Source organism: Sabethes cyaneus, chromosome 3, assembly GCF_943734655.1.
Source record: "Sabethes cyaneus chromosome 3, idSabCyanKW18_F2, whole genome shotgun sequence".
In the NCBI taxonomy this organism is placed as follows: Eukaryota; Metazoa; Arthropoda; class Insecta; order Diptera; family Culicidae; genus Sabethes; species Sabethes cyaneus.
The window spans coordinates 223,928,659-223,940,809 of NC_071355.1; the positions used below are offsets into that span (position 1 = coordinate 223,928,659).

Genomic DNA, 12,151 nt, shown 5'->3' on the forward strand with positions numbered 1-12,151 from the left:
GTTTTGCTCTTTCCCATACGGCTCAGATTATCCGGTCTGGAGAACGGTCTGCTCGGACTAAACTCCCGGGTTAACGCAGTGGTGTGGGCCCACACCGCACCGGACATCGACAACATCGACGTGATTTGCTTCGGCCACTTGCTGTTCGAGATGTGCGCTGGCTATGAATTGTCCTCGCCGCAGCCAACACCAGGACACTATCAGCTCGATCTCGAACGCTACCCGCAGGTTGTAAAACGGATGATTCTATTTTAGATTAGTTCTTTTTTTTTTCGAATATAAAGTAGGTAGTTGTGCACTTCATCAAAGTAATTATAAATTGTTTAAAAAAAGATCCGAGATTGCTCAAATCACCACTTATGCCATGGAAGATAATTACAGACTTTTTGTGTTGATGTTACAATGAAATTTATAAGTGCAGCCGTAATCATTCATCGAATTAACATTTAATGTGTCCATTATTCGCTCAGCATAGCAATGTGATGAAAATCACGTTTGACTTTCGTCCTCGGCTTGCTGTTATCACCGGTGTCAGCGCACTGCTGAGGTGCTATCTATCGTATCCAACAAAGCCCCGTCAGATAAGAGCAATCATTTTTGCACGATGCTCCTTGCCAATTTTTCCGCTAAATGAACGACATACCAGCGCAAGCAGCGTGGGAGCAATCTACGGCGCTTGAATAATGGATTGCGACATTTTGATTTCCCGCTTTTTTCGCACGTCGCATTTTGTTTGCCTACCTACCTATCTTATGCTTTATGTGCTGCCATATACTCCACAGGTTGCCGATGTGCTGCAGATGATATTCGAATCACCGGATGGTCGCTATCCGACAGTCGAAGAACTGGTCCTTTGTGATATATTCCGCAATATCGATTTAAGAGAACTGCGAGGAACTTGTGTGCCTGTAAGTTTGCCCGATTTATACAGTAGGTATACCGGTTTATGCTGCTAATGAGTTGGTGATAATAACTGTTTTATTTATTACCAGTTAAATTAAAATCCATTAATAAATTTGCATATGTAACTGCAATATTCGTTTATTGATGATTGTATTATTTTATTTTAATATTTGTTTCGTTCTTTTATTATTATATGTGTTATTAATAAGAAAATTGTTCTACTGTCTACTTTCATTACGAATAAATTTCCGAACAGCTGAAAAATCTCGTTAATAATTTCTTTCATTTTTTATATTCCGGCCAGTCCTTTAAACATGGCTTGAGTCGCTCGACGTTGAGTCTGCTGAACGCCGTACGAAGACGACAGGGTGCGATACTAAGCGGATCATACAGCGAAGGCAGCTCGCCGTGTACACCACCGTCTACGCCACGTGAGCGAAAAACTGGGTGTGTAATTTTGATTTAAGCATCAACCGCCTACTTCCGCTTACACATACGCGAAACACGCCACGATACGAACAATAAGACAATTTATGACTACACCCACGCACCACCCGCAAAAATTGAATGCGCACCGACATTTTTTCTTGTGTTTTCTTTGCTTACTTTTATTTGCATTTCATAAGCTTAACAAAAAATAAACAATATTTGCTTTATGTTTTAATTCATTGTAATAAAACATAAATAGCATTGTTAAGTCAACTTTTGTTCCCCGAGGAACTTTCCACCCTTTTACTGACCTTCTGTTTCTACATCTCTTCTTCATTTTACAAACAAAACCATGTCTTCATCAACTGATGTTATGCCAATGCTCGCCTATGGTGACGATGCCGAATCTACGGGTCGCTTTCGATTGATAAACAAAAACAAACACTGAAATCAGTTCCTCAAACAGCAAACAAAAGCTATTGTAGCTGCTTACAAGGTTACCGGCCACAATCTGGCTACTCCTTAGGCTTAGAATGAAGAGTGAAATTTTGGCCAGGCACTAAAAGCACAACGCAAAAGCTTGATAAAGTTCGAGTCTATAGAGAAATCAGAGCAGGAGCAGATAACCGCGTTAGAATAGTAAGTTTTGCAAATTAAATCGAAATTCGAATTCGAATTTTATTAGGCTTGAAATTGTTCTTAAAATGGGACATCAAATCGCATGTGAAATTTGACCTAAATTGGACTTGAAATTGCATTTGAAATTGGTGTTGAACTTGAAATAGGAGGTAAAATTGGAAATAAATTTCAGTATCAATAGGACTCCAAACTGGAGTTAAAAAGAAATTAAGTTAGACTTGAATTAGTCCTTAAAATGGGACATCAAATTGTACATGAAGTTGGACTTGAAATCGCACTTGACTTTAGGCTTGAAATTGAACTTGAGATTTCACTTGAAATCTGACTTGAGAGTAGGTTTTAAATTGTAATTCAACTTCACCTTGAATTTGATTTGAGTTTGATCTTAAATGGGACATAAAGGTGGACTTAAAACTGAACGTACAGTCCGGAATTACAATTAGCATTTAATTAGATTCGAATTTGAACATAAAATGGGACACTGCCTAAACTTCTACTTGAACGAGGTAAAACAGAATTTAAGTTCAAGTTGACTTGAATTTGTCCTTAAAATGGGACTTGAATTTGGACATCAATCACACTTGCTATTGCAATTGAAATTGTATTTAACATCGAAGGAAAAATTGGAATTAAATAGACTCGAAACTAGACTTTAAATAGCACAATATATTGGACTTAAAATGGGACAGCAAATTGGTTTTGAAATTGAATTTGAAATTGGACTTAAAATTGCATTTAAAATCAGACTTGGGATCAGACTTGAAACTGGACTTCATATCGGAGTTTAACTTGGAATTAATTATTTTTGGATTTGGACTTAAAATGGGACTGAAGTGTGACATTATATTGGATGTGCAATTGAACTTGAAGTAGGAGCTTAAATTGGAATTATATTAGACATGATAATGGACTTCACATCGAAGGTAAAATAGGAACTAAGTTAGGCTTTAACTTACCATTAAAATGGGACATTACATTAGACTTGACATTAGACCTCAATTTGAAATTACACTTAAAATTTAACTTGAGATCGGAGGAGAAACTGGTCTGACACATTAAATTTAACTGAAACTGGACTTGAAATTGGATTGGACTTTATTAATTAAAGTTAAAACTAGGGATCAGTCCCGGCGTAGTGGTTAGCATTCACGCCTCTCACGTCCCGAGAGCCCTGGTTCAAATCCCAATCCCGCATAAGTCACGAATGACCCAAGCTGGTTAAAGTGACTATAATCTAATAAAAAAAAGTTAAAAGTAGACTTGAGACTGGATCTATTTTTACTCAATTAATTTATTTATCAGCGGGTTATTGAATTGACAGCTCCAGATTCTCCGCTTGGACCTTGAGGAATTATTTTGTTTATACATTGAATTCTTTAAAGAAGCATAATGAATGACCAAATTTTTAGGTAACAAAAAGACGACGATGACAAAAATAGTTTAAATAGTCGTTGAAAAATGGCTAAATTTGGCAAAGTAAAAATGTGATTTAAAAACCACGTTTCGAATTGCTTAAGCGAAATAAATGAATTTCTCGTACTAAATGATTTAGAGTTTAGCTTGACATGTCAAAATTTTAAAGTAGTGTGGGTTAATCTAAATAAGTTAAGAGCAAATATCGATTCCGAATTAGCAAATAGTGTATTACGAAACAGTAGAACTATGCAAAATTAAACTTAAATCGAGTAGGATTCCAAATTTGATACCGTAATATCAGCTTTTCATGCCTTGATAGGAATGTCTTAATAAGGTTTTGTACTTTTCACATTAATACTTCTTAAAAGTGCGGTAAAATTAGTTAGACTTCATTAGTTTATTTTTGCAAATTCAAACCTCTAAAGTAAACATAACCTTTAATAAAGCCAACCAACAGAGATTTAAAATTTTCGTTAATAGAAAAAAGAAAGCTCAGAATATGTATATGATAGTAGATAACTACGAAAAGTATTCAATAATTCAGAAAAGTAAGTACCTATAACATTGCAACTGATTTTCACTCTTTCAATATTCGTTTCGTTTGCTTACGATAGCTTCTGCGGCCATAACGTGTAGTTATTTCATTGAGCTAATTGCGATTATTCTTTTTGTATATTTTAAACGGTATAACATTGCGAATTTCGACCAACTGACAACACGCAAAAGTTTGAATACAGTTTTTTTTCGGTTATCACGTTATATAGCACATGGGTATCATGAAAAGTACTGTAGTAATAATTTGAAGCATTATCTCGTGGTAATAACAATTCAAATACAAGATATTTTTTATAATATTAAACAAATGTTCAATTAGCATGCTTCGTCGTAACTTTGTTTAATATTTGCATGTTTCTTAAACACCATCGCTGGGAATATCCAAAAGTAGTGTCACCTAAGAAAAGATGAAAAAACACCAGTCGATAATGAAAATCTAAGATTTTACTACATTTTTGAAACTATTCGAAGAAATAACGATGTTTTCCCAAATTGTAAAAATTTAGTTCACTTACTGGTTCTTATTGAGAAATTGGTGATAAAATTGCAATCTTTTTTGAATGTAGTACAATTACAATTAAAAACATTCTCGAATAACTTCCAAAGTCTAATTTAAGATATCTAAAATATGTTTAAGCTTTTCAAGCATTTGATTGTAGGATTCTAGAAATTAAGTGACGAGTCTTAAATGTCTTTAGAATTACACCCAAGCAGTACTGTAGCGAAACGTATAACATTCATTTGATGAAGACAATAACAAACTGAAACACTTTTTTCATTATCGATTTCATTTACCTCATTAACAACAGAACTGATGTTACCAATAATCAATGTATAATAATAAATAATTTATTTGTAAAAAAACTAGTGTTTCCCATGCCCTCTGTCCCTATAATTAGTATTTCCGTTGAACGGCAATGCATGTTTGTTAGATCATCGTGGTTCTATCTAATCGTTCTTTCAATGTTTTTGGTTAATTTTTCCCAGCAACTATCATCAAGCGTACTATGACACATTCGATTTTCGATTGGCGTGAATACAATAAACAACATGCAAACTTCTCATTGAAAATATAACGGTACGGTTTGTTTGATATATTTAAAATGCATCGGCTATATCCTGAGTTAAAAATTATCCACATGCAAATGTACATAAGTGTGTATTCCTAGGTAAGACCCGTTCGAAAACTTTGGTTTCTACTGTTACGTACGCTAGATTTTCGTAAACTTGATAAGCTAAAAGTAAACTTGGTAGTCAGTGTGTGAATCGATTTTGTGTTTTGTTAATGATGATATAAATACTCATCTCTTCGTGTTGAAACCCACGTGCTGGTTGGTTTTGAAAATTTAACAGAAAATAACCCGTAAACATGACGTAAAAACAAGTTTAATCTTCAACAAGTTATCCTGAAACAAGTTATCATCAATCTGTTCAAATCGCTTGACTGAATCGTACGCCGTATTGAAATTCATAGACAGATGATGAACCTACAAGTTTTACCCCCGAAGCTTATCTAGGATCTGTCGTTGGATATTCAGAGTCCGTCGTCAATGACTCTCCCGAAAACCAGTTTAGTATTCGCCGGCAAAATACTCCGCTAACAGTTTCAGCCTGAAAGTCAGAATATGGGAAGGCACTTTACACGCCGAATTGAGCAAAGTTATGCCCCGTCAGTTCCTACAATCGAATCAATGTTCATTCTTTCCTTCTGGTGCCAATAATCCAATACTGAAAACTATAACACATTTTATTTCATCTCAGATGAAACCCCACTGTATATTTGTTTGATACAAATACGAAATAAAATGAATAATTTTGCAAAAACTCGTGCAGTGACTAATATTCAGAGCAAGCTGATTGGCATGCATTAGAAACAATATTTTAAGCGATAGCAGCATCCCAAGGGGTCGGATATACATGCCATTGACAGCGTGTTATTGTTTGTAAACAATTCAATTTTTTTCGCAGATTAAAACCTGTGTGGTTCCGAGATGCTTACCATGCAAGAAGAGAAAAGAAAAATAATTGCGCACAATAATCTCTAAAATTCACAAGCATCAATTCGGGTGCTGCCAGAACTGCTAAATTATTTTACAAGTACTGTGGCGCGAGTGAATAAAAAGTACAAAGAAACTCCTATGACAAAGGGCAAACCAAGCGTCGGAAGTGGAACCGTTGATTGTCAACCGCGGTTGAAGGTTATTCGGAAAGCCAAAGCTGATCTCAATATCTGGGATTATGATTTGGCGAAAAAACTGAATGCTGACCATTCACTATATGGTTCGGCAAATCCGTCTTCGAGAAGGTTACAAGAGTTACCAAGCGACTAGATAATCCAACCGAAACCTCAAACAGTCGCCAGAATCCGGGCTCGTAAGCTGTCCGAACCGGTGCTGACGAAACGCGATGTCTTGCTCCATGATCAAACTTATGCGAAAGCCGATTTCAACCAAATCCCGCGAGTCAAATTCTATTCAGGCTACTTCTTCCTCGGCAAGTTTCTAAGTATATTCAAAGCTTGTCCTCGTTCTATTCTTGTGGTCAAGAAATCAACGCTTTTGTGACGGATAACAAGACCATAGTTCGTATGTATACAGAAGGGAGTGCCTCAACAAGCGGAATTTACAATGGAACAATGACAATGCAATCCACTTCATCTCAAAAGAGTAGAAGCCACCAAATTTTCCCAGTTCTATCCAATAGAGAAGTATTAAGCGATTGAACGGTAAGCTGCAGGCACTACTTGGAGATTCCCCTCTCGGGCATGCAGCAGGTTGCGGTGGACCGGTGGACGTCATGAAGTAGGGGCTAACGTGCCAAATTGCCCTGACCAGATAGAAACTGAAAGTGCCAGCCAAAGAATTTTTTATAAAATTATTACATGGAATGGAATACTGTGGATACATCGTATTCCTGTCCCGGCATTTTTATGGTCCCGATCTTGATGTAGGTTTCATCATTCACGCTTTTTTGAGCCACTTCATGTATAACTTCCTTGCACGAGTTTTGATCTGTTTATCATTCCGTTTCGATTCCTGCCGAACTGCTGTATATCTACAAGAACAAGTCATTATTTTGTGCACTAAACAAACAGAAGTATTAGGCTTATGAAACACGTCCCGAGTCGAACTGATGGAGTTGACGCTTGAATTGGATAACTACGGTCCTAGCCTTTTTCAGATCTGTGGTGCCGCGTTTCCTTTCGCTACTATTCTTCCTTTTGGTAATCTGGTGCTGCTTTAACGTTTTAATCACTAAACATGCGATTCCGAGCTTTTTACCGATCCATCAATGAGAAGCATTTGGATTTTCAAAGTGAGTGTCCTAAAGTTTTTGCCACTTTTTCTTCTTTCGAAACCTCCACTGTAACCGCTCAATCCATTTTGATGAAACTCCGTCGATGTAAACAATACACTCTTAGCCACTTACGATCAAAATTTCTGTCATTTTGACTCCCGCCGTCAAAGGTTCCAAACAAATAAGAGTGTGTTGAATATTTTCTAAAACAATCTTTAAACAACAGTAGTCCGGTACAACTCATGTTAACTGAGAGAAATCAAGATAATAAATGAATGCTGTATTAGATTCATATCAGCAGATATACTTGCTTGCGTATCGCTCCAAAACTTGTCTGATAGTAGGCAGTGTTGATTTTCGTGTTCGTCTAAATGAAAAGTCAGGATGTTAGTCTTTTTGTGACACGTTCTGTATCGCTCGACAATAAGTTTACGAACTTAGTGCGATTGAATATTCCATGCGCTGAACATCGGCATGTCACGCCATCCTTTGGAAACCGTGAGTCGGCAAAGCCAATGAACAACCTTATAATTTTATTGGAAATAATCAATCTATCCAACTAACCGTTTTCACACGGCAACATTAAAACTAAATCAAAAATATGCTATCAATCGTTTCAAAACATTTCTTAGTTTTATCAATGTGTAACTTTATGTAAAACTTTGCGATTTGTTTTGTTGTACCATGTTTAAAATCCTGTTCACAAAGGCCATCTAGTTATACATAAACATAATGGACACGTTTATGTTGTTATGTTTAATAGTAGAATAATCGCCATAGCCATATATTATTATAACCCCTAGCCGTGAGCAGCATTACTACAAGCACAATCATCTTTCGCATTGCAATCTTTCATTTTGAATTTGTCATAATTTTGTTATAGAATACGCATAGAGTAGATTCTCAAATGTAATTTTTATCATTTAGCATCCATCACAGCTAACAACTCAAAACTAGATGCATAAATTACATTTTGAATTTATATCGATGAGAGTGCTCATCACCGAGTGAAACGATATCAGCTTATGTTGTGTTTTTCTTGTCTCTTTTCTTTTATCTGGTTCATCGTTTGTTGCAATTAATGAAAAAATCAACAACATTATAACCATAGTGACGTAGAATCCTCCGATCTGTCTAGTAGTGATTCCGAAGATCTGTTAGATGAAATAGTTATAGCGTCAGCCCGTATCGACGAACCCGCCCATTACGATCCACTCAACTCGCCGATACATTACTGTGACAATAGCGTTCACTCGGACGATAACAGCAATAGTAATACAATCATTCGTATAGATTCGATCGAGTCCGAGGGCGCGACGTCGTCGTCCACTGGCTCGATACAGCCACAGCAGTTGAATCCATCATCAGCGTACAAAAATCTGAAGTCCCGTCGTATGGAATACAGCCGGCGAGGAATGATTCTTGGGCTCAGCAATCCTTCGCAAGACTCCGCCTTTGGTTCGATGACCGACGGCGAGTCGTCGCGGGCATCCAGCTTTAAGCTAAGTAGCTTTGCGTCAATGAATTCACCCATCGACGAAGGCGTTGAAGATCTACTAGCGGAAGGTGGGAACGATACAATCACAACTACCATGGCAGGGCTCAAATATATAGACTCGACAGGGTCGTCTCCGTGTCATGATCTACACGCCAGTATTTCACCGAGAGAAACCCAGCCCGGTTCATCTTCTTCCCGTGATATTTCTCCAAACCACTCAGCTCGTTATTTAGAACCTCCAAAACTAATTATAAATAATCATTCATCATCGACCACGAACGCCTCACTGTGTTATACTTCTTCGCCACTCCGTAAATGTGCCACAACCGAAGTATTCTCGCAAAAATACAGGGTGTCTTCGTTTGAAGATATGTCCTATTCGTCTCGTATGGCCAACAAATCTATTAAAAACAGCAGTCAGAAAATTTTTCGTTCATTCGAAGAAGAAAGACGCATCGAATCAGCATTCATGCCTATCGAAACCACTTGTTCTAGTGCTAGCAGTCGCGTCAACCAACAACGGCAGCAAACGAAACAACGCCACCAATCTTCTAGTCAATTACATCATCAACTCTCATTACCACCGATGCTGACTCCGACGTCGCCCAAGCAACTCGTAAGTCCCGCGCAGTACAATCATCAGCTAACGAAGAAGAAAAATGCTTCGTTTCAGAATCTTCAGAGCATAACCGCAGCTCGAGAGAAAACGTGTCAGTGGCGAACCAAATTGATCAAATCGAACGAATGTCTGTTCGAAACTTCCTTCAATCTATCGCCCTCGGCAACAGTTCAGAGTGAGATAGATCGTTTACTTAGCCACGGAAACTCAACCAACGAACTTTCCTCAGCAGCCTCCTCATCAGCAAAGCAAGTGGAAACCGAGCGATTCATTTTGACTCCGGAGCCAATCACGAATAACCCCAGACGTTCACGTGCGGATCGCCAGCAGCTGTTTAGTTTGGCCAAGTACAAACACAGTACTATACTGGATAGCATATCGTTGGAAGACTTTTCCGAAGAAAACAAAAGACCCACTACGAGCAGTTCAACAAAAAGCTGCTCATCGAATGACCGGACTGAGGTTGAAGTGCGGAAGCAGGATAACAACTCTTCTACGGACGACACCAGTGATCAGGATAGTAGCAGCGTTACGGAATCCTTGCTCAAATCGCCAACACAACAACGAAGATCGAGTTGCAGCAGTGCGACTGAGGCTCGCAAATACTTGGACGATAACGTAGGAAGCGACGGAGGCTTTGGAAGTGGAAACGAAGAGAAAACACCCCTTCTCGATGCCATGGAGCTGTCGCCTATTTCACCTACTGAGTCGGAACAAATGTTGTGATAATATAATAGTTTTGTAAACTATTTTTCTAACGATTTTAATTCTGTTCAATTTGAAGTACTAGTTTAGAGACAATGAAACCAATAGAACTGTAATGAATAACAAGTGTAAAGTAGGTGTTCTATAATCCAATTTCTACCAGAAATTCGGTGGCAAAAAAATCACGAAAACGATACAGGTTTTTTGAACGTTTAGTGAAATATTCCCAAACAATCGTGGAGTTGCAAAATATTCCACTGCAGCTGAATCGTTGATCTATGAACATAGTAGCTCAATTTTATAACCTCTTCAATAATCTAGGATTGCTTTGAAAATATTCTCTTGAATAACCTAACCATGATTCAATCTCTCAAGTACAATTCTTTAGCGAAAACTCTTGTATCCGGAACGAAAACCATTCTAATGATAATACCAAAACTTCAATAAAATTGTGAGGCGACAGAATATGCGGAATAAAATACGTTTGAATTGAAAAAGATTCAGTAACATTGGTAGCCAATATACAAACACCTGACACTTACACGAATGTCAATCAACTACAGTAAAATCAGTATTCAAACAATAAATAAAATGATAAATGAATAGAAGCGATTCTTCTAGCGTAAGTCTATATTTGTTTAAAGAAAATAAAATCTATAGTTGTTAGAGGTATACCGAGTAAACAGTCCAGTGATGATGTTTCTATATATAGGATATATCGCGTAAAACGATGAATAAATATGGCAAAACAACATATGTTAGATTAAGAGGATGGTTATTATTGGAAAAACGGTCGATTGTTATCATTTTCTTAGTCTAATGCCCAAATCCACAGAAAACTATGGAAAGCTTTAAAATTTTAAATACCAGTGAGCATAGAGCAAAATGGTTCTTTTTTATTCGGTAACAAACGTTTCTAGTAAAAGAGGAGATTTATTTAATAATTTTGTTATATAGATACGCCATGTTGATCTATTTGGCCTAAGCCGTTTTTGGACACCCAATTAGGCAACTATTTTGACTAATATGATTTTTTTTGTCAGTTTATGACGGTGTTCTGTAACTTTGAAAGTTCATTTTTTGTTATTTACTAAATGTTGCACTTTTTTTGAAGATTTTCAGTGAATCCAGCAGTTTAAGTCATTGTAGCGCTATGGAAACAACCTGAAACCGTCCCAATATGATCAATTACTTAATCACTTCGGATGTAACTATATAGATTCATATTCATTCAACATGTTCACTGTTTTTGTACAACGAGCGATGTTTCGTTAAACCAAATGAATCATACATTAAGCCCCAGTTGTGTAGATCATTTTCAAAAATATAAATCAAATGGGAAACTAGCGATGCGTAATGTTAGCGAAAACGGTTTTAAAGATTTTAACTTACAAACACACACATACACATTTAAAACATAAAAAGACTGCGGTCTTACCCAAAATAGAGACCATCAAGATAACGTACGATATCTACACGACTATTTATTTCCGGGTCCAAACTGCATGGAAAAGGATACATGTATGAAATAGATACCATAAAACGAGCCAAAAGACAGAAACTCTACTGAGCCGATTGCACTTGAAAAAAACGAAACGATATTCAAAAAGCGAGTCATAATTTACCGACGACGCATATTCATATAGAACACTTTCAGCCAATAAACACTAGCACTAGCTCGTAACTGCATCAGAAGCATGCAAAATAGTTCATAGTTCATACGTCTGAAAATAACTACAAATCCAGATTCTGCGAGCTTGACATTAACGGAAATAAGAAAAATGCATCCTGTATTACGGCAGGTGCCTGATTTCAAAAAAAAACTACAATAGTTCCCACACGTTTAACAGAACAATGATCCTTAATACTGCTAGAAATTGTAATCTAGAAACTTAGCTAGCACACACACTCACTCACATCGAATTGACATTCACACACGTCTGCATAGCTATTCGGAGGATGATCTACTATAGACAAAACATCATTCCATATAATGTTCGTTCAAAGATTCTTCGGCAAATGCAAATTTCCCGTTGTATCCCAACACTTCAGAATTGATTGCAAATCATATCAGCAGTAAGAAATAAAAT

At 37.0% G+C, this 12,151-nt stretch overlaps 1 protein-coding gene across 1 annotated transcript in view; it reads left to right on the forward strand.

Annotated features, from left to right (window-relative positions):
- LOC128740788 (uncharacterized) overlaps nucleotides 1-10,082 on the forward strand; it is a 36,066-nt gene extending 25,984 nt beyond the window's left edge. The window contains exons 9-12 of the mRNA XM_053836354.1: nucleotides 27-228; nucleotides 783-908; nucleotides 1,208-1,350; nucleotides 8,351-10,082. Of these exons, the coding sequence (XP_053692329.1) occupies nucleotides 27-228; nucleotides 783-908; nucleotides 1,208-1,350; nucleotides 8,351-10,082 (2,203 nt within the window). The remainder of the gene's footprint in view (nucleotides 1-26; nucleotides 229-782; nucleotides 909-1,207; nucleotides 1,351-8,350) is intronic.
- Nucleotides 10,083-12,151: the final 2,069 nt, after the last annotated feature.